The 26,458-nt window shown below is 39.6% G+C and overlaps 3 protein-coding genes across 7 annotated transcripts in view; all 3 read right to left on the bottom strand.

The window, feature by feature from the left end:
* Positions 1 to 26,458, bottom strand: part of LOC126227762 (uncharacterized) — a 932,351-nt gene that overhangs the window by 478,293 nt on the left and 427,600 nt on the right. For 4 of the 5 annotated variants that reach the window (XR_007544035.1, XR_007544003.1, XR_007544009.1 and 1 more), the window contains exons 1-2: positions 10,583 to 10,659; positions 7,099 to 7,309 (exon numbers count right to left, since the gene is read on the bottom strand). The exons of the other annotated variant lie outside the window; for it this stretch is intronic. The gene's annotated coding sequence lies outside the window, so the exon portion shown is untranslated. Of the gene's footprint in view, positions 1 to 7,098; positions 7,310 to 10,582; positions 10,660 to 26,458 lie in introns of those variants that run through there. 5 annotated transcript variants of the gene reach the window in all.
* Positions 19,717 to 20,280, bottom strand: LOC126227772 (uncharacterized). Its single transcript, XM_049942255.1, has one exon. It carries the CDS (start codon positions 20,278 to 20,280, stop codon positions 19,717 to 19,719), a length of 564 nt encoding a protein of 187 aa, XP_049798212.1.
* Positions 20,722 to 21,213, bottom strand: LOC126227771 (uncharacterized). Its single transcript, XM_049942254.1, has one exon. It carries the CDS (start codon positions 21,211 to 21,213, stop codon positions 20,722 to 20,724), a length of 492 nt encoding a protein of 163 aa, XP_049798211.1.

Genomic DNA, 26,458 nt, shown 5'->3' with positions numbered 1-26,458 from the left:
ATTCACATTGCCCTGGAACTCTGTTCAGTTTTAACAATTTCAGGTTTTAACTGAACACTACTGACACCAACATTTATTTCACTGATCTTTCCAGAGATACAAGGGTTAAATTGAAGCAATTCTCCTGTGTTTTCCTTTGTAACTGTGTTATAAATTTTTGACATGTCTCCTGCATGCAGACCAAATGGATTGCAAATGTACACGAGAAGTATAAAACACAATTCACTGTTCAAGTAATACATGTACAAAATGCAATGAATGCTCGAATGCTCCTCAGGTTTCAAACCAAGACCTGAATCCTGTTCTTGCTTTATTTTCATGATCACATTAATTCTAGTGTGCAATTCCAATTTGTGGCTTTTATAAATAGTGTCATGAGTTTACAAAGCAAAGAATGTAAGCAGCCCATTACTAAATGTTATCAGTGGTTGTAACAACAACTGGCATAAACTTTGTTGTTTATTCTAATTATGTCATGATTTCCAAGGTTGGTTAGTGTAGCGTTTCAAGATATTTATAAACATCCCAACACACCACTGGAAAGCAGTCGACAAGAGGTGCCCATGAGTAAGTTGAATAAGGATTGTAGTGAGAAAGGGGAAACTGTGTGTTTTCCTTTCTTGTATGCGGTGAATGTGGAGCAGTCGTGGAGCCAGCGAGAAGGTGACCAGTAAACAGTAAAATGGTATTACAACCACTGGTCATACGGGAGTCATTTGTGGCATAGTGCAGCAAGTGCCTGAATCCGAGAACCATGGAGTAAATGACGCACCAACAAGGGCGTAATGAACAATTGAACAGCAGTAGTTTATCTGGTTTGCTCTCTCAGGTCCTGAAGTACGCATATACGGACATTTTTGAATGTTCTCAAGAGAATGGTATTACTGTAGCAAATGTTTGTTGTGTTGTTAAAAGTAATAGTGAAAATGTTGGGCACAATGTACCCCGTTTGTGATAAGTGTGGCTATTTATTTAGTAGTGCAGCAGAGAGAACTTGCAAAAACATTCCAGGTATCGTCACCACAGTTGGATCGACAGGGAGGTGGCACGGAAGGATTCAGACCACCAAACAACTACAACAACTACAACAACAACAATACCAGAATGGTATTACCGTAGCAAATGTTTGTTGTGTTGTTAAAAGTAATAGTGAAAATGTTGGGCACAATGTACCCCGTTTGTGATAAGTGTGGCTATTTATTTAGTAGTGCAGTAGAGAGAACTGGCAAAAGCATTCCAGGAATCTTGACCACAGTTGGATCGACAGGGAGGTGGCACCGAAGGATTCGGACCACCAAACAACTACTCTGAGAAGAGAGGATAAAGGTAATACTACTTTCATCTGGCGGTGTATCAGGGTCGGCAAAATATTGTCCTGCTGTATCAGCCAGGGATGCAACTTCCCCATAGTGCTGGTGTAAGATCCACCACAAACCCTACAAAATATGTATCAGCAAGAGAAAGCGGAAAAGTACACCCCATATGGTAACCGTGGAAAAGGCGAATGGAGAATGCACCAGCAATTAAGTGCAGAAAATTGATCTGAACCAGAATTACGACTCAAAAGAATAGAAGACAGAAGCTGCCCCTGACAACCAGCGATCAACAACAGTGTCTTACCTCACACGTAGCAAGGAATCAAGAAGAATAATATTTAAGAGCTTCTTTTGAATGAACTGTCTGATTAGTAAACACATAACGAATGGAAACTATAATTTACTGTTGGATACCTGAAACAGAAAAAAAAATAAGACAGTGGCAGCAAGAGCAGACATCGGCTTCAACTTCAGCACTGGCTTCGGCTGTTCTTCAACAAGCACGCAATTCACAGTTCCGCAGAAGGGTGAGCCTGAACATTAAAAAAAAAAAAAAAAAAAAGTTGAGACATTTCTGCGAGTGTAGGGTTTAATATTAATACTGTCGATTAGTAATAAAAAGTGTATGCCAATCACAAGAAATACGGCAATGCAAAACGAGGAGTTGAGATTGATACTTGAAGGCATAAATAAAGAACAAGCAGAGAAGGATAAAGCAATACTGGAAGGCATAATTAAAGAACAACCAGAGAAGGGTAAGGCAATACTAAAAGGTATGATTAAAAAACAAGCAGAGAAATACAGGGAAGGACGGAGAGTGGAACAAGTAGAACTAATTTAGTCTATTAAGGAACAAGTTAGTGAATCAATCAATGACGTACTCAACCATAAAATACAAGAGGTTAAACCCAACTTAGGATCTAACTTTAATGCACAAGTTAATAATCAAAACATTAAAATAATGGAAATAAATTCTAGAGTAAAAGAATTACGAGACTCAGTGTCAATAGAGGTGCAACAAGTACCTAAACAAGTGTTAACAGATCATTTACAGGAAAGCATACATAGATTAACAACCAGACAGTGGACAAGCTATGTAAATAATGTGAATTCCCGATTCCCAGCGGTATGCACTAGTATTTCGGACATAAATAAGCAAATCACGTCCATACGGGAAAATGCTGTAGCAGGAACACCTGATGCTATACAACAGTTGGAGAAACGTTTACAGTTATTCATAGAAAAAGAAGTAAAAGAAAACGGAAATAAATAATGGCAAAATCACTTCTGGGGAAGGTACAATTAACAGTAAACAAGAACTTGATAGAATATGGAAAGCAATAGACAATAATAAAAAGAAATTAGAAAATAGTAAGCCTTAAACTATAACAGGAGTAACTAAAGATGTAATAGAGGGTTTATCTATAGGTAATGGGTTTAATTTAGCAAAGCAATTTCCAAAGTACAAACGAGACAGTGATGGACACCCAATTTATTTTTTACGAGTGTTTGCCAGATATTTGCCCAAAAATTGGGATGACTTAAAGAAAATAGATTTCACATAAGGATACGTATTGGGAGAAGCAGTGGAATGGGGAAATGCTTATGCAGAAGAATTTGTGTCTCAGAAAGCTTTAAGAGAAAGCACTGGTCTTCAAGTATCCAGGAAAAATTAATGAAAGTTATTACACCCTACTCCATACAATAAGTCATGGGGCACATATTAAAAGTATTTGGAATGGCATTTGACAAAAACTAAATACTTAGATGATCCAACAGATGAAATGCACTTACTGAAAGTACTCATTAGATGTTTACCATACCACGTTCGACAAGGAATATTGTACAGAGAGTGGAAAACCGTGAGTGAGTTATTAATGTTTATTGAAGTTTTAGACACACTGAATACTGAAAGAAATGAAAATTATTCAGTGAATGACCAAAATACGGGGAACAGAAATAACATATCCTTTCCTAATTCCTTACCGCGGACAAAGGAACCTAATTATTTTAGAGTAAGCAGTAATGAAACTGTTCACAGCACGGATAATGGTCTAAATCACAATAACCCTAGAGGGGGAAGAATTCAGATTGATAACATCAATTCACAGTTGTTTACACCTCAAAACCAACAAATAAATATGCAACAAAATAACGTGGGGCAAACCACCATACTGTTGAAGTAAGTTCCAATCAGTATCCGGTCATAGTGACGGAAAACAAGAAAAATCCTAGGTCAACGGCCAGAATTCAGGATGTCGCAGAACAATACTCGGCCCATATATAAGTAAAATGATCGTTTATAGTAAAATGTCACCTATTAACGATTGGTTATTAGCGAAAGAGGAAAATTTAGAAAAAGTGCAACACAAACCAATTGCAATCGGAGGAATACGAAATCAAGAAGTGGAAATTTACATTGATTCAGGAAGCGAAGTATCAATTTTCGAGGAATGGCTATTAAGTGGAAGAATAAAGGAATTTCCTAAGTTACCTGTTACGGGAGTAAATATTGTAGGTATTACAGGTACTAAGAGTAATGTAGTGAAATGGGAAACAAGGATTACATTTTAAATAGATCAACTTGTGTTTGAACAAACCATGTTAATAGTCCCTAAAATAAATACACAAGTATTACTAGGAGTAGATTGGTTAATGAAGTGTGCGGTGGTAATAGACTTTCAGAGTGACTTCTTTAAGTGCAATCTAGATAACTATAGCCTAATAGAGAGATCTTGTTTAAGACAGATCGATGTCATGGACTAAATGGGAGTAATAATTTATGGTTAACAGCGAAAGCTAATTTGTACGCTAAGGCTTACGAATCTGAACTGTTGTTAACCCTTACTCAAAAGGAAGTGCTATATGGAATATTATGCAAATATTCAGATGAATTTTCAGACAAACCAGGGAATATAGGATATTATGTGAGTAGTTTTAAAATCAAAAGCAAAGAACCTTTCTTTTCCGTAGACCTTACCCTGTACCTATCAACGTAAAACAGGAAGAAATACATAAAATGTTAGCTTCTAATGTTATAGAAAGAAGCACAAGCATAGACAACATTCCACTGTTGGTTGTCAGAAAGGAAACAGGAGGAGTGCGCCTATTACTAGATGCGAGAACCTGGAATCGTCACATTGAACTGGAGAGAGATTGTCCCATATGCATAAACGAACTACTTGCTTGTTTTGCAAAAGCAAATTATTTTAGTTCTGTGGATCTGATGGATGGGTACTGGCAGGTGAAATTAGCTAAAGAATCTAGACTTTATACTGCATTCCTATATGACGGAAAGTCTACAAGCTTAAAGTTTCGCCATTTGGGTTAAACATATCAGCATCAGTGTTTATAAGAGCATTATATCAAGCATTAGGGAGAAAGTTGTTACAAGAGCTATTGATTTATGTAGAAGATATACTGATTGTTTCAGAAACCTGGGAGGAACATTGTGATTTACTTGCAAGCGCAATAGAGAAATTCTATACCGAGGGAATAACTACTAAGCTCGCTACATCACATTTTGGGCAAGAGGAACTAAAATTCTTGGGACATCTCATAGGAATAAGAGGAATTAAACCAGATCCATTACGCATTAAAGCGATTAAAGACTGTCCACATCCACAGCATGTAAAATAGTTACGTTCCTTTTTAGGATTAGTGGGATTTTATAGACGGTATATACAAGGACAGGTCATAGTAATCCACATCTACTATCACTATTAAAGCAAAAGGCAAAATGATTATGGGATGAAAATGCAGAAAAGGCATTCCAGGAAGTAAAGGATACCCTAGTCAACGCTCCTATTTTAAACCATCCAAGTCTTCGTGAACCATTTGGCATCACAACAGATGCATCAGAATATGGCATAGCAGCAGAATTATTGCAAGGGGAATGGGACCCAGAAGAGGGAGAAAATAAAACCACTGCTTTCGCTAGTTGCAGCCTAGACAAACACGCTGAATTATACAGCAACGGAGAAAGAATTACCGTATTTACTCAAATCTAAGGCACACTTTTTTCCAGTTTTTGTAATCTAAAAAACTGCCTGTGGTTTACAATCAGGTTCAAAGTAAGCGGAAGTTCTGAAAAATGTTGGTAGGTGCCGCCACAACTAACTTCTGCTGTCTAATATACACAGCGCTACACAGGCATGCTTTGCAGGCACAAAGATAAATACTGGCGCCAAAACCTCTGCATCAGTAAATAAATTAAAAGAAAAGGTAGAAGAATGTAAACATTATGCCATGTATTTTTTGTATTTGCTGCTATCTCATTTAAATCCTGTCTGCCTAATTAACTATGAAACTAGAGTGAGACAACAGCAAACACGGAAGAATATACATATCATGTCATGTCATGTCTATATTTGTATTATTCTTATGCTGAATAGTGATTCAGTCAGAAATGAAGCACAGCAACTGACTAGATTTTTAAATCTAAGAGGACTCATTTCTGTGCAGAATGTAATGTACTAAAGAGGCGTCTGCAAAGATTTTCAAACAGAAAATTTTTTTGCCAAACTCTCGTTCAGAACATCTATCATACGCAGTCTATTATTTGGTTCTTGTTGATCATTATCAAAGAAAGCAGCAGTGTAAGTAACAACAAATAGCAGTCTCTTGCCATTGTTTCGCTCAAGAGACAATTCCTCTTTTTTTATTGTAAGCCGCGGTAGTGCGCACAAAAGCAAGCCATGCCACGAGCGGCTACAGGTCGTTAACACCCATTATCAGAATCTGACAATGCACAACACAGTACAATAATGCATTTTCAGCTTAGAGTGACGTAAACACCTATAACAAAGAGAACGGCACTCATCAGATCAAAACAAAATAGGCAATCGATTCAAACCATATGAAGCAGGTGGTTTTAGACAAATGTACCTGCTGCAAATTTTGAGAAACATAAATCATCCAGTTTGGCATTGCAAACAAAGTTCATCACCTATTAATGTTAGCATGCCAACAGAATATAATAAATCGGGTAGAAACTTCCAAGTTCTTGGGTTCAAATACTGATAAAAAGTCAAAACTGGCCAACTCTGGGGATACAGAGACATTCATTCATTAATGTTCTGTGGGAGAATATTCTGTGTTGTGGACATATCTAAGCAATTAGGGACGTCAACCAAAGGCTCAAATTGCATTCATTCACTGATTAAGTATGCAAAAATTCACTTCATTCTGAAAGTGACAGCAATATCCACAATTACAACAGTAGAAGGAAAGGATAACTCAACTTCATACATGTTTTAAATGATCTATGCAAGAGGCTAAATGTAATTAGTGTCCTGGCTCTTCTGTTGCACGATGCAGTCACCAACTGCGAAATGAGTGATTGTAACTAAACAACTGTGTTTGTTTTCAGTGTTAACAGCAGGAAGAAAACTAGATGTGGTGACAAAGTGACCTGTGGCAAAGCCCGAGGCTGAGGTTTGGTTGGAATGTGACAATTCCACTCACCGTTTGTCATGTTCACTGTCCTTCATTCAATTCATAAATATGAACTGCAGCATGCAAAGTAAGAGACAGGTACAGTGTCACTGGACTTCTGCCATGCAATCTGCTGTTCAGCTGACATAATCCGTACTACAATTTGAATACATCATGTATAACATGGAAGTAACTAGCAAGCTACCAATGCAAATGGTAAATGTGTAACCAATATAGTAGGCACTGATTAAAGAAATGCAAGTGAACAAATTAGATACAGCATGCAATAAAAAACACGAGAGTTACTTGGCAGTCGCAAAGCAAACATTCGACAGTTTTTACTTACTGCTGTACGACTAGTTCTGACCGACTGTTTCACTCCTCCCCCAAATACATCCCCAAGTCCACCTCTGGGAGAATGGTGCAAGCAACTATGGCTTCAAAACAGTTACAGTGGGTGGTTCTGTAAGGCAGTGGAATGGTGAACAGTTCGATAGCTTGCATCAAACTCTAGCTGAGAACGAAGTTTGTTTAGTTAAGTGCTCCATGTGACATACCTGAAGGATAATTTAACAGTAATAATTTTATTACTAAGCCATTAGGGCAAATGGTGTCATTACACCAACAGATAATGTCAATAAATGTTACATTACTCTCTGTAAAAGAAGAGTAGGTTAAGTACTGCAATTACATTTAATCATTTTCCCTTCACACTGCAGAAGGGGCAGGCATGAGCCAAGCACATTCTGTTTATATGCATGCTTAGTAAATACTTAGACAAATAGTGGTATTTTATTGAACAATTTGTTACCTACATACGAACAACTATAAGTTCAATCTAGAGTATCATGTATAAATATGTATTGTTTCTTGCAGAGCGTAATATATTTTCTCAACATTTTACTTCTGCAAACTACTGCTTGGTACAATGTACAGAAGTACAAAAGTTTATTGCCTCCATGATCTTTAGCTCGCAGAATGTTGGCTTCTAATGTGCTCTATATATGAACATTTAGCATTTACTCTAATGAGCACAAGCTGCAACAACAAGATGTCATGCAAATACCTAGAATTGCCCCCACATGATAATGCCAGACGACAATGCTTCATGACAATGCTTCTATAAAACCCAAAATGAGACATTTCATAAAACTTCACAGAGACAATTAGTGATAGTTCTTGACAAGTAAATTACTCTTACAGCAACACACTTTAAATTTTTTGCCCACAATAATTTTTGCCATGACATTCATTGGCTTCATTATCAGATGACAAAAATTAGAATCAAACATTTCCCTTGACCTATGTAGGTCAACCACAGCCGATGATACCAAAAACCAAACACCTGCAACTGCGATAAATAAAACCAAACCCACATCACCTCGAAAACAAAAATCAAACTTCCCCACAGAAATTAAAAACAATCGATACACGATAAACACACAAAACATCCCTACTCATGAACAATAGACCCAAAAAAACTACTACTTACCACCAACAAATTCCGGCACTGCACACTTGGTTGGCCAACACTCACTCACTCACTCACTCACTCACACACCAAATAAAAACCACAAAAATAAACTGAACCCAATCACACATTAGCTACACGTCAAAAACAACTGTAACAAAAAAAAAAAAAGGTCCTCTCGAACATAATCATAAAAGAATCCCCCCCCCCCCACACCCACCTAAATCCACAACCATTACCCACAATCACCCCCCCACATACCGAACACCCTCAACTAACCACTATCCTGTACATCTAACCACTGCCCACAGAAGAACACGAAAAATACAATAATGCCCAGGGACACACTTCCAACACCAATACTCATCTAAATGAGATGGGGGGTTAGAAGAGCCACTCTTCCCTTCCTTATAACTGATTTAACCACCACCCCCCCCCCCCCCCCCCCAACAAAAAAAAATGTCCATTGCAATAGCACATGCACCAGTTTCACAATTTTTAAACTCTAAACTATGGTTTACGACTAAATGAGCAAAACCCCTCTTCTCCAAACCCCTGTATGACGAAAAAGCATCTGAAACTACAGTACTCCCCTCCTCAATTAACCCTTCAAGTCCCTCTTAGTGCGCCCCTCCAAAACCCTGAAAACATAATCGGCATACCCACCCCACAAAGTAACAACCTCCCCACACCAACAAACCAACCGGAGATTTACCTCTCCCATACTTCCCTCTTCCCAAACTGTGACTCATCTATCTGAAACACGAATCCCGGCTCACCCAACTTACTCTTATAATACTGACATACTCAGAACACACTGCCCTACAAAAAGAAAACCAATCTAACACCGTCCTCTCACTCACTACAGTCGCATACACACAAAAACTAATAGGGGACCTGTAACAAAAATAGTACGTCATGAAAATAATCTCTCACAGCCAACCTAGATTTCTCGAACCAGGTACCGCGTCTACAGGAGCTCCAAACATTGTCCTTCCAACACCAACACATGTACACGTCCGTGGTCCGAGACGCCGGAACTATCGCCAACCGCATATTCTCTCGGCAAAACGCCACACTTCACAATTTCCGCTATTAATCCAAACACCTGCAGGAACTTAATCGAGGACAACATATCCTCTCCCATCTCCGCCCGCAACATGGTGCTATTTCAGTTTATCATCATATTCACACCTAAAAAGATAATCCATGCAATAAATGAAACGTCTTACCGCACCACAAACAGCAAACCAATAGAACGTATCAAAAACGCTGACACGTGAACAGAACACAATAAAACTAATAACTCACTGAAAACAATTTCAATCCTTACGTCATGAACAATGCCAACAACTCCGCTCTTCTAAAACCAAAGTTCAAATAAACCCAATAGCCCACATAAGACAACGCACATACATACACACATCACCAGAGGGAACCATCAAACACAAGAGGACATCTACAAACAACCAACTCAAACTAAACTCAGCGCCGTAATGTCACAGACCACAACATCCATAACGTCACGGGTCAAACCAGACGGGTGGAATCTGACACTTCCGTTGACTCCAGAACTCGGGCTACGCTAGAATTAGAGACAACAGAATTCAGATTAAACAAAAAACATTACAAGTGAAGTTCTGGTAAAGGCGGATGCGCATCATCGCAATCTACAATACACATATCATCTGTACTACACCTACATACCACCCCCCCACCACCACCACCACCACAAACAACTTCGAGCCATATTGTAAACAAGACACGTGAACGACCTAAACAAAAAGAGCATCATACACGCCAACTACACAACGTGTGGCGACAGGGAGCACACTCATCACCCACGTCGTGCACTATATAGACTCATACTTTCCTGAGCACAGTACTAAGTAACATTCGCGCATAAGAAGCTATCTACAGAAACAAAACTGCGGTTATACAAGTCATACTAAACTTATATGAACTTCAATTTATAAATTCTGTTACTGAATTTCATATTAAGACTCCCAAGTACATCAAACAACGACAGTTTTGTGAATCATTTTAATAATACCGGTAAATACCAAACAACATAATTCACAACTGGGAGACTCAACTAGCTGTTTCAGTCATGGTACGTCATAAGTCTTTAGCGTCGTACTGTATTAAGGCAGCATCCGCTGCATGACACAACCACGAATACATACGATTTTTCTTTCGCCTGTAACTCGACTTGTTAACCGCAGAGTATTTTCATGCCGCACTTTTACATTTTGCTCACTCATATTATCACGCAAATATTAAACCTAACTACGTTTAATAAGAAAAAAAAAAAGATAAGCGGAGTCAACGGTCAAGAGACAATTATTAGATAACTCACATCTTGATTTTCTAAATGTATTCCACACAATAAACTTTTAAAAATGTGAAAACCATGGAACATCGATTAAAAGTGACGACTGTCGTCTGTTCTGCTTTTTTAGTTACGAATAACTACCAGTGATGCCACACTCTGAAGCTCAAAGTCCCAATCTGTTACTCAAAATGTCCCTTTTCTGTATAAAGTGTCCCATGGTAAGGAAAAACACACGATGCCTAGGAAAAGTGAGTGCGAGAGAGAGATAGAGAGCGGAAGAGAGAGAGAGAGACAATAGGTATAACAAAAGAAATAATGGCTTACGATTCCACACGCAGCACATTAAACTAGTAGTAGAGTGTAAAATGCAACTACAATATATAACAGCACCCTCGCAATACTACATCATATAATGTAAACTCAGGACTTACATTACTGAATTGCTTGCTTATCCTTTCAGAAAATACAGCCTTCCTTTTGAAGAGATATACACGTACTCCTCCCTCTTTCAGTCTCCATCGCACTGTTAAACTTTCACTTAATACAAGTTTTTCTTATTGTGAAGCATGAGTTGTTTCTGTTCCACTTAATAAGTTGTGAAGTCTATTCCGTTTGCTTGAAATAAACATTTTACAAAACAAATGAATTTCATTTCTCACCTCGAATTCTGTTTCATTTTCTCTTTTTTACATCACTTGCAATAGAAAATATTCTTTCGGATTAAGCATTAAAATGTGAAAGTGAAAGAACCAGGTCAGCAAGTTTACTGATATTCTGAATCCCTGATACCGGAAATCTTTCAAGTTTGAGATTTCACTCTGCATACGATCCAAGTCCATTTCTCAAAGTTCCTTCTTCTTATTTCAGCCACAAACGGTAGACTTCTCCATTCAGCTGCAAAGGTAATTACATCAGATCCTCCAAACTTAATGCGATTCGTGATACAAATCTGGTAACTTCTGTCAGCTGTTAATGCAATATTTGACTCTACGAATTTTAAGTCTCCAAAAAATTCATTGTGTATAGGCAGATCCTTCATTTATTCGATTGCTGCGATATAGAAATCAGTGCAATTAAGTCTTAGTTTATGAATTCCCTTTCCACATTTCCTAGCGAGTTTGTAATAACCGTTCACATTTGGGACCAAGATATTCTGGTTCTAATAGGAGATAATGGTATGATGGAAGTTTATTAATCTTGTGTATTTCAGTGAGAACGCCAGGGTTTTGAAAGTTCTGACCAATGTTTATAAACAGACCCAAAGAATCTCCTGAAAACTTGTGAATTAATATTTTCCTCAATTGGAAAAGAGCGTTAAAAGTGTCGAAGTAAACCAAAATATACTTTAGAGACAATATGTAATCACTGAATATACAAACAACGAACAACGTAGCCAACATGTGGAGGGATCAATGTTGCAAACAAAAACATGTTCTGAGCTAAGTGTAAACGCGCCTTATAATACACGAACTTTCAAATTCGCGAAGCTCTGTTTCTGCAGACGTTAATCTTGAACAGTTGCTAATTGGAAGTAGTGCAAAAACGCGTCCCAGTTTTCCAGCAGACGAACAACACATACATGCAAAATAAGCTATCGCGTTCCCGATAATTTAAAGAACCATTTACGTTCAACTCCTAAAAGTTCTTGAAATTCTTGTAAAATAGTGCAGCGCTTTGCACTGCCAGGTATGTTGGTTGTCACGGACTTTATTAACTCTTCACAGGATCTAGGAAGCTTCTGACATGTCTTGTTTGTAACTGAAGCAGATGAATGGCATATAGAGTTGAGAACAATCAGATTTGGTACAACATTTCTAAGTCTTGTTATGACATAATTACAGCTTCCCAACATTACAGACACATTGTCACAAGCCATGCCAATTACATTTGTAATTGGAATATCTTTCTCTTTCGACACACTCCTCAGAGCTATGAATAGATTTTCTTCCGAGCAGTCTTTGGCATCCAGAGGTTTCGACACCAGAAGTTGGGTTTTCACGTACCCATCAACTGGCGACACATACTTCACTAAAACGTATATATGTTTGCTATCTGATATGTCGGTACTCTCGTTCACTAAAATAGAAAATTTCCTTTGGATACTGAAACGTTTTATCAAGTTTCCGCCTTTGCAATAGCATTTTTCACTATATTGGTACACTTTATACGACCTCAAATCACCTCTGAAGCAATTTTGAAGTCAGAGAAAACATCTTTTAACACAGGAACAAGTTGGTCCACTGTTGAAAATGCAACAATATGCTCAGCGAAAAAAGTTGATAATTTCAGTTCAGCTGTCTTTGCCTTTTCCGTATGTTTGCTTTCATCAAACATTTTCGAAAACAATCAACAATAGTTTTGTTCCTTTGCACAGTTTCAACATGTTTAATGTTTTTAACTCGATAAGCATTTTTTTCGAGTTCGCTTCTACTGCAGGCAACAATAAAGTAACACTGTTTACACCGCGCCTTTCTGTTGTTACCTTCAACGGCATCGAACCAACCTCTAAATCTGTCAGTTTGAAGCCACGAGTCTTAGAAAGTTTCAGTATGTTTTACCGGATCTCATTCATTGCACCCGAATATCGATTTCTCTGCACTCGATGGGTTACAGTCTGAAATTCCTAAATGTGTGCAAAACAAACCACTCAGAAACAATTCTCTGTCTTTCCAAGCATTAATCCCGACTTGCGGGGTCTGCTGTTTCGCTACATCTTCTCCTCTTCTCCCTGTCGATGAAATCTTCTGGTCTTAAGCCAATAACGTGCATGTCTCCCCTGACGTTGTCAGTCCATCTCTTTGCCGGTCTTCCTGGTGGTCTTGTTCCTCCTGGGTTGATGTGGAGCTCTGTTTTTGCAACTGAGTTGTCTTGCTTTCTCATGACGTGGCCGTAACAGCGGAGACGGCTTCTCTCACTACAGGCTTTATTGAGCTACCTGTCAGACAAAAAGAAGCAGTTACTGGTTTGTGGTGATTTTAATGTAGATTTCTTAAAAGATACGGATAGGAAAATTGAGCGAGAATCTTTGTTTCATTGTTTCAATCTAGTATTTGTTGTAAATTTTCCAACTCATGTGCAGTAGGATAGCAGGTCACTTATCGGTAACATTTTCATAGACAGTGCTCAGGCAGAAACAATTAATGTGTACCCAGTTGCTAATGGGCTATCTGATCATGATGCACAGTTCATGGAAATAACACATATAGCACCTTACAGGCTTCAGGCAGGTTTATACAAGGCAGGGAGGTGAACAGGGTACAGAGTTTTAAGAGCAGCCTAGAAAAGGTAGAATGGGATGAAGTATACACAGAAAATTATGCTAATGCCAAATTCAATTTATTCCACCGTAAATTTGTCTCAATAGTTGAGAGTTGCTTTCCTGAAATGTTATCCAAAAAAGCCATTACAAAGTCAAGTAAGCCATGGATTACGAAGGGAATTAAGATACAAAATAAGAGGAAGAATGAAATATATGGACAGGTCAGAATAAGTCAGGATCCGACGTTACTTGCTTTCTACAAAAGATACTGTAATATTTTAAAGGAAGTCATTAAGAAGTCGAGAAGCTTATGTGTTCTGACAGAAACTAATAATGCGGATAATAAGATTAAAACTGTATGGAATATTGTCAAATGAGAGATGGGCAGTCTCGCAGTGCACAGCATACCATAGCAATAAAGCTAAATGATGATGTTGTGAGTGATAATTCACACGTTGCAAGTATTTTTAACAATCACTTTCTGAATGTAGCAGCAAAAATAGGTTTAAAGGGTTCAGTTGAAGAAGCAAAAAAATGTTAAAAATGTCATTCCCCAGGACTTTAGGCCTTTAGAAATAGGACCAAATCCCCCCACCCCCGCTGAAATTAAGGGAATTATAAATATACTGTTAAAAAAGAGCTCATGTGGTGTTGATGGAGTCTCTAACAGAATTTTGAAGTGTTGTTCTAATTCAATAAGTGGAGTCCTTAGTGATATACGTAATGCTTCGCTAGCACAGGGAAAGTTTCCAGACAGATTGAAATACACAATTGTCAAACCTCTTCATAAGAAAGAGGACAGGAGCGACTTAAATAATTACAGACCAATCTCATTGCTGACTTCGTTTTCTAAAATATTCGAAAAGTTATGTATTCAAGAATAGTCTCACATTTAAGTGAAAATAATTTACTCAGCATGTCACAGTTCGGATTCCGGAAGGGTTACTCGACTGACAATGCTAGCTACACATTTACCCATCAAACAGTACAAGCCCTAAATAACAAATTATCGCCAGCTGGTATTTTTTGTGATCTTTCCAAGGAATTTGACTGCGTGGATCACGTCACACTCTTAGAAAAACTCAGGTTTTATGGAATTGAAGGCTATACACACAGATGGTTTGAATCATACTTAACGAACAGAAACCAAAAAGTCGTGCTGAATAACACAAATAATGTTGGGAGGGTGGTAAATTCTAGTGAGTGGGGAGTTATCACAAAGGGAGTCCCATAGGGTTCAATTATAGGTCCTCTGCTGTTGCTTATTCATCTGAATGACCTCTCACTTAACATTCAGCAAGCATAACTAGTACTTTTTGCAGATGACATGAGTGTTATAGTAAATCCTATTCCAGAAAAAGCAGCTGAAGATATTGTTAAGGATGTGTTTCAATGAATTATTAAGTGGTTCTCAGAAAATGGCTCTCCCTTAATTTTGAAGAACACTCACTATATCCACTTCTGTGCACTGAATAGAGTCACACCCACAATTGATGTAGCATATGAACAGGGCTCAGTTAACAGGGTAGATTTATCCAAATTTGATGACAACTTGAACTGGAAGAAGCATATTACTGAGCTTCTCAAACAATTAAGTTCAGCTTCTTTCGCTCTTCGTATAATCGCTAGTCTTGGTAATAAACAGATCAGGCCCCTAAAGTACTTTGCATATTTCCACTCAATAATGTGTTATGGAATAGTTTTCTGGGGTAACTCACCACTTAGACATAAACTATTGATTGCACAAAAGAGAGCAGTGAGAATAATTAGTGGTGTTCACCCAAGGACGTCATGTAGACACCTATTCAAGGTGGTAGGTATTTTAACTGCACCATCAGAGTACATATATTCGCTAATGAAATTCGTTATAAATAATCCATCTCAGTTTGCGAAGCACAGTGATGTTCATATGTACAACACTAGAGGGAAAAATGACCTTTCCTAACCGTTATTGAAGCTGTCAGTTGCTCAAAAAGGAGTACATTATTCAGCAACAAAAATCTTTGATCATTTACCCAACAACATAAAGTGTCTGGCAGGTAGCAGTTTTAAATCTAGCTTAAAATCATTTCTTTTGGACAACTCCTTCTATTCCATGGACGAGATTCTGTTTCAGAACTGGTAAAAAAAAAATTGTACATCTAAATGTAGTTGCATATGTAGAACTAAAAATTTCAGTAATATTAATATTAGCACTATTCACTTGTGTCTATATATATTTTGTAATCTGATTTGTTCCACATCATATCGATAAAATAATCGTAAAAATTACACTGGTCAACACTCATTTTCTTGCCAAGGATATTTGAGTGGCTTTAGGATGGGTTAGTGGTGCTGAGGACGAATATAGCAACCATTTATGCAGTTTGGCTCTAGTTTTTGAGATAATGCATGATTTATTCAAAAAATTAGAAAAAATTGCTAATACTGAACTCGAGCGCTACAAACTACAATGAAAAAAGAAAATAATCTTTATAAATAGCTTCTATGAAAACCTGATAGGCATTTGTCAACGTATAAAACATAATTGAAAAGTTTCTCTATAAGTATATCATTTTCCGTCCATGACGAACCGCTTCCTGCACGCTTTCCTTTTATAGGTCTCTTCAGAACAGTCACGTTGCAGATTCCAGCAATAATCTGCCATCATATGCCTGTCCCATCTTCCTTTATATCTTTCCTCTATTCCTTTCATATCTTGATGGAACCGCTCTCCTTGTTCCTCACTGAAATCACCTAGATTATGAGGAAATCGATCCAAGTGGCTGTGAAGGAAGTGCAATTTTATGCTCATGTTAGCTCCTAAGTTTTGAAAGTTAGTGAGCATGTTTTTGACCAGTTCCTCGTAATTGGGAGCTTTATGATTGCCCAAAAAACATTTTACAACAGCGACAAAACTGTTCCAGGCCGATGCTTCAGTGACAGTCATGACACTTGTAAAATTGGTATCGTTGATGAGCCTGCGAATTTGAGGACCATCAAATATTCCTGCCTTAAGTTTTTCACTACTGAGTCCAGGGAACGTATTGCAGATGTATGTGAAGCAATTACCATTTCTGTCTAAAGCTTTGGTGAATTGCTTCATTAGTCCTAACTGAATATGTAATAGTGGAAGAACAATCTTGTCCCTACTAACCAGAGGTTCATTAATGATGTTTGCTTCACCAACAGCCATATGTTCCCTTGGAGGCCATGTTTTCTGTTTCCAATGTTCATGCTTTGCCCTACTATCCCACATGCAGATAAAACATGGGTGCTTTGTGTATCCACTTTGTTGTCCAAGCAAGAAGTTCACCATTTTCAAATCAACACAAATCAACCACTGGTGCTGCATATACTGAATTTACTGCAGAACCATCTTCATGTTAGCATATGCTTCACAAAGTTTTGTTGAGTGGGCAATTGGAATAGATGCGTAACGATTGCCATTGTGTGGGAGAACACATTTTAAACGTCTAGTGGAACTGCCTATGAAGAGACGCCAGTCCTCTGGTCTATATTTCGGCAGCCCCAATTCAAGTAAAAGTCCAGGTATATAGCTGCAACACACTATAACCTCTTCTTGGTTGAAGTATGGAAGAAGGTTTTCTTCTCTCGTCCGGTAAGCTGTTATTTTAACACTTGCATGAAGACAGTTCTTTTCCTTAAGCCTGGATGCTAAGAGTTCTGATGCTTGCTTTGAAAGATTGAGTTCTCGTATCAAGTCACTGAGCTCCTTCTGGTCGAACTGCTGGGGTTGTGTCTCACGTCCTTCGTATTCCGAACCACTACTTGTACATTCCTCGCCGTGCACATCGTCATCTGATGATGTTAGCGTGGGTAATGTTGTGAAGGTTGGTACAGGAACATCGTTGCTGTACACCACCGGTCTTCTTGCTGACTCCAAATCGGGATATTCCCACTTTCGTTTTTTGAACCTATTTAAACCTTTCACATTAACAATGCAAAAATAGCAATCATCTGTATGGTTCTTCTGCTCTCGCCATACCATAGGCACTCCGAAGTTTAAGCTTTTCCTTTTTCGTTTTGTCCACTGCCGTAAGCACTCCACACAGCATTTACAAACTTTATGGGGTGCCCACGCCTTGTCTTGATCTCCATGTTTAATTCCGAAATATGCCAGATACGCTTCCTTCACAAAAGGAGTGATATTCTTCCTGTTCTTTTGAAGAACGTATTCACCACAAATGTAGCAGAACTCATCTGGATGGTTCACGCAAAGACAGCGTGAAGAACTCATATTTTCCTAAAACAAAATTGCACAAATACTACATATTATGCAGAACTTTCTTGTATTTGCATGTCAATCACATCCAACAAACATCATTAATTGTTTTGTGTGAAATGAATACTCACCTCTTATTTGCTACGTCACGATGAAAAGGTTCTATCTCCTTGAAGCTGCACTGCACATGTGTGTGACTTTCGACCATCGCCATTTTTCTTGTTTACACTGAACGCTACCTATCGGCTGTTGCGGGGATTACCTCGGGCAACAAATGAATGTCGAGTACCGCCGAATTCAAATCTGCACAACCCTCAATATCTTCAACACACGCACCGCACAACAGGACTGAACACATGCTGACAGTGTGATGTTTGCATGATGTAATCCTCAACCACACAGATGCACTCCCTGAGCACAATTGTTTAATAAATATAGTACAATATCACTAAAAAAACAGGTAGCAAATACATTACACCATATATGGACCCTGCAGTCGATATTATCCACATGAAACTCTCATTTCCACAAATAACCTATATCTCAAAAACCAGAGCCAACTTGGAAAAAGTACAAATATACTCGGAATGAGTATCATAACAATATCCCATTTTCGTTCAAACTTCCCTGGCAACGAAAAAAAAATTTTATTTTGTAGAGCTGTGTTATCTACAGAACATGACATAACTAAACTAAACTAAACTGGCAGTGATCGGCGCAACACCAAACCTTTGCTGGACGTCTGCATTTGTTATGTGCTCACATCGCGTCAGCCCCATGGACCACCAAAGCATCTACATCTCCATGATGTGTAACATTTGCTCCTGTTGTTTCGTCATAGAGCGACACTCAGTCCCATACATTGCTACTGGGCGTACCATGGTCTTATATACTTTTGCCTTTAGATACTGAGGGATCTTTTTATCACAGAGGACTCCATTGACCTGTCTCCACTTAAGCAAACCTGCATTCACCCTCATCCGAGTATGAAGAGATGTGTCGCAGTCTGAGGTGACGACAGGCCCTAGGTACTTACAATGCATGGTCTTCTGCAGGTCTCCTTCGCCGACACTTATGGTGCCTCTGGTTTGGGACCCTCATTCTAGGTACTCTGTATTTGGACATTGAGGTGCAGTCCTTTTTCAGCCAGTCTGTCCTTCCACGTTTGAACCTGGTGCTGGAGTCCAGGGCAGGCTTGGGCAACAAGTACCACATCAACATCAGAAAGAAGGGTCCAGGGATGTGAAGTCTGTATGTCAGCTGTTGCCATATCCATGCAAAGGATGAATAGCAATGGTGAAAGGGCAGAACCCTGATGAACACCCGCAGTGGTATCAAAGGGAGGAGAAATTCCAGCAGGACTCCGAACCACACTAGTGGAATTATGGTACAAAAGTTGCACCCAGCTCACATACTGTTCAAGGACGCCATGGCAGCGAAGAGCTCGCCAAATAAGATCGTGTGGCACACGACCGACAGCCTTTTCTAGGTCTAGAAATACCATGTGTACACTCTTCTGTTTTTTTCCATCAAAAGGCGAGTGGCATGGATAACATCGATGGTGTTGCAACCCTTAACAAATCCACACTGGTTTGGTGTTACCGAGATAACACTTCTGAGTCTGCTATCAAGTGTGATAGAGGAGTCGAATAGGGTGATAAGTCGAGCAGTCGTTCACGTCTCCTTTTCCCTTCCAGAGTGGAGTGTGATGCTAGATGTCCATGCTTGTGAAAGCTGTTTTTCGACGATGATGCGCTTGAAGAGCGAGGCAAGGAATTCTGAAGCAGGCTTTCCGAGGATTTTCCAGATTTCCGCTGGTAGGTCATTTGAAACAGCTGCTTTTCCATTTTTCATCTTGCTAATGGCAAGCATTACTTCCTCAGGTGTTATTGAGGGGTCGGGTCCTACGATAGGATTAGGTGGATGCGTAAACTCTTTGTTGCTGATGTTATGAAAGTAATCTGTCCAACTCTGGGGAATAGATTGTCTATCTCTTAGCAGGTTGTCGTCGGCTTCCTTGATGTGCATGACGTGTCCAATGTCCTCAGTTGAACGGTGATGTGACTTAGCAAGACGGTACATGTTGTTTTCTCCCAATGGTGTGTCAAGCTGGTCATACAGTGTCTGGTAATATTGGTCTTTTGCTGCAGCTACTGCTCTTTTTGCTGTTGATTTCAGGTTGCCATATTTCTGGAGATCAGTGTTAAGTCGTGAATTCCACCAAGTCTTGTTCGCCATCTTTTTCTCCTTGACTGCTTGGCTTGACTTCACCTGTCCACCACCAGGTTTGTTTATCAATGTATTTTCTTCCAGGTATGGTTTTTCTCAGCGTTTTTGTCGCTGCTTGATGTATTTGTTCCACAGTATCTTAACACATATCTTCAACCGACTGATCGGTCTTCATGGAGAAGTTTACCAAGGCTGTCATCAACTCTTTTCGCTAGGTGTTCATTCACCACCACTTAATTCGCTCAGGCCTAGTCTTAGGTTTAGGTTTGGGTTATATAACACACGAATATTGAGGACAAGCAATCGGTGTTGTCGGACGTTGCAGTCATACAAAATTACTTTGATATCCGTTACCAGCTTCATGTCTTGTTGACAAACTAGCCAATAATCGATCTGAGTAGCATGTCCTCCACTTGTATAAGTAGCCAGATGTATTGGCCTCTTTTTAAGCTATGTGTTGATCACAATGATATCATGAGCTTCTGCAAAATCAAGTATCTGACATCCATCATCTTCCCACCCACTGTACCCATGTCCTCCATGGCATCGCATATATCCTTCTTTGTGAGCCCTGAAATGTCCGTTTAAATTTCCTCCAACAATAATGGACTCATCCTGGGGAACTTCTCGAAGGAGGGCATCCGGACTGTTCCAAAACTTGTCCTTCTCATCCTCAGTGCATCCAGTTTGAGGTGCATAGCAAGATACAATGTGGGCAGTGATAGCTGTTGAATCAATCTTGATAGACATAAGCCTTTCTGACACCCTGTTGACACTGGTGACATAGTTACGGAAGTCTTGATCGACAACTATTGCTACGCCATTTCGTGTTCTGGTACCACGATAGATGAGTTTGTAGCCATCTCCGATTTCTTTCGCCTTTGAACCTTTCCACTTGGTCTCCTGGATGCAGGCAATGTTGACAGGTCTTTTTTTAAGCATTTCTGCTAGTTCACGATGTCGGCCGGTCAATGAACCAGTATTGAGGGTAGCAAATCTCATTAGCTGTTTAGGTTGGACTGACTTCTATAAGCTATCCCACCTATGAATGGGTAACTCTCGCCCATTTTTCACGTCACTCGGGCGCAAGAGGCGTGCATCGCTTCAGGGGGTGGGGGACGCCCTAGCATGCTCTGAATTTAGAAGAGACGTAGCTATACATGCAATAAAAAATTCCTCAACTGACGGGTCGCTTCGCCTGTTGCTGAGGGCATTTTATAGCTACTGCCAGCATGTAATTAGGTCACCCTTAACCTGGAGAACAGACTTCTTTTGCAGCCGCCCCTCTGGAGTACAGACGCTACTGCTAAATGGTATTTCCCCTCTCATTTAATCCCCAGAAAGGAGGGTTGCCTCATCTGCCAGCTTCGCCGTTCCGAAGTCCGTCTTCTCCGCCATCGCTGCCATTAAGGTCTTCACCTGTAATCCTGGCATGGGTTCCATGTTATACCCCACGGGGTTGGGTCCCTGCCTGAACTCATCCATCCTATCACTCCGACCTGCTGAAGTGAAGGATTCCCACTCCCGCGACGTGGACTTGACAACCAAGAATTACCCCAGTGGAAGAATAGGGAAGGGGACCCTATCTCCCTGGAGCCGAGTTAATGATTGTGTATGCTGCCACAGTCAAAGGCAAACCACTCAGAAACAATTATTACTTAGTAAAATCAAGATTCGCATCCAAGACCCCAAGTGCCGGCTGGTGTGGCCGAGCGGTTCTAGGCGCTTCAGTCTGGAACCGCGCGACCACTACGGTCGCAGGTTCGAATCCTGCCTCGGGCATGGATGTGTGTGATGTCCTTAGGTTAGTTAGGTTTAAGTAGTTATAAGTCTAGGGGACTGATGACCTAAGATGTTAAGTCCCATAGTGCTCAGAACCATTTTTGCACCAAGACCCCAAATAACAACCAAGGTGTAATAACTTCGTGTAAACTGAACTGAGTAAGTTAAACTACTTCAGACAATACCGTACAACAATGTGCTATGTTACAGCTTAACATGCCACTTGACTTAACCTCCCGTCTAACTTGCATTCTGAGATGCATTATTTAATTGGGAATTTCACAAGTGCTACTCACTCATAAATAAACCTGCATTTAATTCGTGCATACTAAAGTAAATTTGAACTAACAATAGCTACTACAATGGAAGTTCTGACGGCTGGTTGAACAAATGACAGTCAACCGGTGTCGTATAATTACTTTTGTGAGCTGTTTCTACCTTATTTTCGAGGTATGTGACAATCATACCTGTAACAATGCATATGTTTTACGGCTGTGTAAGCAAACTTGTCGTAGACATAGTGAGAATGCTGACTGCTGGTTATACAAATAACAGTTGCTGGGTGCCATGTACTTAGCTTCTGTGAAATTTTTATCTTTGCTGTTGTATATGCCATAACCATTACTACATTAAGTCAGAAGCAGTAATTAACTGCCCCATATTCATCTCACTTTTTGCATAAAAAACCCTTTGCCACTTCCTGAAAAAATATTTGTTCAAAAATCGTTCAAATGGCTCTGAGTACTATGGGACTTAACTTCTGAGGTCATCAGTCGCCTAAAACTTAGAACTACTTAAACCTAACTAACCTAAGGACATCACACACATCCATGCCCGAGGCAGGATTCGAACCTGCGACCGTAGCGGTCGCGCGGGTCCCGACTGCAGTGCCTAGAACCGCTCGGCCACCCCGGCCGGCAAAATATTTGTCAAAATGTCCCACAACATGAGACAAATCCCAGAGGTTGGCAAAACTGGTAACTTCTTCAATGAAGTTCTGAGAGAGATAGTACACTATGGTCATAGTAATCTATGGTGTTAGTAATCTGATACTGGAGAAACTTTGATTTCACTGTGTAGTTCAAGAATTTAAATGCAATAAATGACATCATTTTGTGTACATACAAACAAAAATACATGTGCTAACTTAAATATATTAAATAAGCTGTTACTGTTGCCAATCAGGGTGCAATTTGTCCACTATACAGCAACAAGCATAACGATATATCGATTACAAGCACTTCCCTAGACACACACACACATACCAAATAAGTTCGACCTGAGAAACTTTATCCAATATGTCTTATATCGGAAATGTAAACCCTCTGCAAGACAGCACTTCAATCATGGACGTTCACAGAAATATCTGTAGAAGTGGACAAGATTTTAAAAAATGCCACACTTTTAAATAACCGATGTAGTGAGCTTTAGAACGGGTTGTAAGTTCAAGGTATTTGCTGTAAAGTACACCAAACTTATCGTATCTGAAAAGTATCGCAATTATTCACTCAATAATTTTATAAGATACTGAAAAAAAGCAGAGCACATATACAGAGTACAGACTTTATCATGAATACAGAGGCAACCTTTTTCACTTAAAGATCTGTGACTGCAGAAGGCAACGGAAACCACTGCATTAAAGACAAATAATGTGTATCCACAGGACATGTGGCCTGTAATTTGAAAAGCAGTCATTATGATCTCTCGATTGACAAAAGATTCCGGAATAGTACCCCATTCTGATCTCTGGGAGCGAACTGCCAAGTGGGAGGTGACTATGAGAAAAAGATTGAATAACCAACGAAAGGATAAGTTTCTATGAGTCGGGGCGTGGAACGTCAGAAGTTTGAACGTGGTAGGGCAGCCAGAAAAGCTGAAAAGGAAAATGCTAAGGCTCAGTCTAGATATTGTTGGGGACAGTGAAGTGAAATGGAAAGAAGACGAGGATTTCTGCTCAAATGGGTATAGGATAATAGCATAATAGGAGCATGATTCGTTATGAATAGGAAGGTTGCACAGAGAGTGAATTACTATGAACAACTCAGTGATAAGATTCTTCTCATCAGAATCGACTTTAAACAATACCAGCAACGACAGTTGAGAAATACATGCCGACGTCGCAAGTGAAAGATCAAGAGAAAGGGAAAGTATATGAGGATATTGAATGGGTAATTCAGTACATAAAGGGTGATAAAAATCTAATAGTCATGGCGGGACAGGATTCAGGCTGTAGGGGAAGGAGTAGAAGAAAGGGTTATGGAAGAAGATGGGGTTGTATTAGGAATGAGAAAAGAGAAAGAATAACTGAATTGTGCAATAATTTTCTGTTAGTAATAGTGAATACTCTGCTCAAGAATCACAAGATGGGGAGGTGTACTTGGAAAAGGTCGGAAGATACAGGAATATTTCAGTTAGAGTACATCGTGATCAGGCAGCGATTCCGAAATCAACTACTGGATTGTAATTCGCAGGGGCAGATATAAAGATACGGCCAAACTTTCAGGAAACATTCCTCACACACAAAGAAAGAAAATATCTTATGTGGACACGTGTCCGGAAACGCTTACTTTCCATGTTAGAGCTCATTTTATTACTTCTCTTCAAATCACATTAATCATGGAATGGAAACACACAGCAACAGAAAGTACCAGTGTGACTTCAAACACTTTGGTACAGGAAATATTCAAAATGTCCTCCGTTAGCGAGGATACATGCATCCACCCTCCATCGCGTGGAATCCCTGATGCGCTGATGCAGCCCTGGAGAATGGCGTATTGTATCACAGCCGTCCACAATACGAGCACGAAGAGTCTCTACATTTGGTACCGGGGTTGCGTACACAAGAGCTTTCAAATGCCCCCAAAAATGAAAGTCAAGAGGGTTGAGGTCAGGAGAGCGTGGAGGCCATGGAATTGGTCCGCCTCTACCAATCCATCGGTCACCGAATCTGTTGTTGAGAAGCGTACCAACACTTCGACTGAAATGTGCAGGAGCTCCATCGTGCATGAACCACATGTTGTGTCGTACTTGTAAAGGCACATGTTATAGCAGCACAGGTAGAGTATCCCGTATGAAATCATGGCGGTGAATCGAGGAAGTACAGTACATACTGACGAAACTAAAACGAGCTCTAACATGGAAATTAAGCGTTTCCGGACACATGTCCACGTAACATCTTTTCTTTATTTGTGTGTGAGGAATGTTTCCTGAAAGTTTGGCCGTACCTTTTTGTAACACCCTGTACACACAGATCACAATTTAGAAGTGATGAAGAGTAGGCTGAAGTTTAAGAGACTAGTCAGGAAAAATCAGTGCACAAAGGAGTGGAATGAATAGGGACGCTTGAAGTTCTCTAAGGCTATAGATACAGCGATAAGGGATGGCTCGACAGGCAGCTCGGTTTAATAGGAATGGACATCTCCAAAGAGGACATATACAGATGTTGGGAAGAAAAAAGTTGGTACAAAGAAGGTAACTAGAAGACACCATGAGTAACAGAAGAAAAACCTCAGTTGATCGATGAAAGAATGAAGTACAAAAACGTTCAGGAAAATTCAGGACTACAGAAATACATCTAGGAATGAAATAAATAGGAAGTGCTGGGAAGCTAAGGCGAAATAGCTGCACGAAAAACGTGAAGAAATAGATAAAGAAATGACTGTCGGAAGGACTGACTCAGCATACAGAGAAGTGAAAACAACTTCCGGTGAAATTACAAACAAAGGCGGTAACGTTGAGAGTGCATTGGTAATTCCACTGCTAAATGCAAAGGAGAGAGCGGATAGGGGAGAAGAGTACATTGAAGGCCTCAATGGCGGGGAAGATGTGTCTGATGTGATAGAAGAAGAAACAGAAATCGATATAGAAGAGACAGGGGATCCAGCATTAGAATCAGAAATTTAAACAACTTCGGAAGACTTACGATCAGGTAAGGCAGAAGGAACAGATAGCAGGCCATCAGTTTTTCTAAAATCTTTGGAGGAAGTGGCTACAAAACGACTGTTCACATTGGAGTGTAGAATATATGAGTCTGGCGATGTACTATCTGACTTTCTGAAAAACATCATCCACATAATTACGAAGATTGCAAGAGTTGACAAGTGCGAGAATTATCGCACAATCAGCCTAGCAGCTCATACATCCAAGTTCCTGACAAGAATAGCAAAGAGAAGAATGGAAAAGAAAACTGAGGATGTGTTAGATGATGCTCAGTATGGCTTTAGGCACCAGAGAGGCTGTTCTGACGTTGTGGTTGATGATGGAAGCAAGACTAAAGAAAAATCAAGACACGTCCACAGGATTTGTCGACCTGGAAAAAGTGTTTGTCAGTGTAAAATGGGGCAAGATGTTCCAAATTTCCTCGTGATGGCTGGGTGTTGTGTGCTGTCCTTAGGTTAGTTAGGTT

The sequence above is a fragment of the Schistocerca nitens genome, unplaced genomic scaffold (assembly GCF_023898315.1).
Source record: "Schistocerca nitens isolate TAMUIC-IGC-003100 unplaced genomic scaffold, iqSchNite1.1 HiC_scaffold_340, whole genome shotgun sequence".
NCBI classification, from domain to species: domain Eukaryota; kingdom Metazoa; phylum Arthropoda; class Insecta; order Orthoptera; family Acrididae; genus Schistocerca; species Schistocerca nitens.
This window is presented reverse-complemented; position numbering and strand designations above follow the sequence as displayed.

Bases quoted from the DNA above. Each gene is read 5' to 3' on its own strand.
- LOC126227772 (XM_049942255.1), bottom strand. From the start codon at position 20,280: ATGGCGAACAAGACTTGGTGGAATTCACGACTTAACACTGATCTCCAG.
- LOC126227771 (XM_049942254.1), bottom strand. From the start codon at position 21,213: ATGCTTAAAAAAAGACCTGTCAACATTGCCTGCATCCAGGAGACCAAG.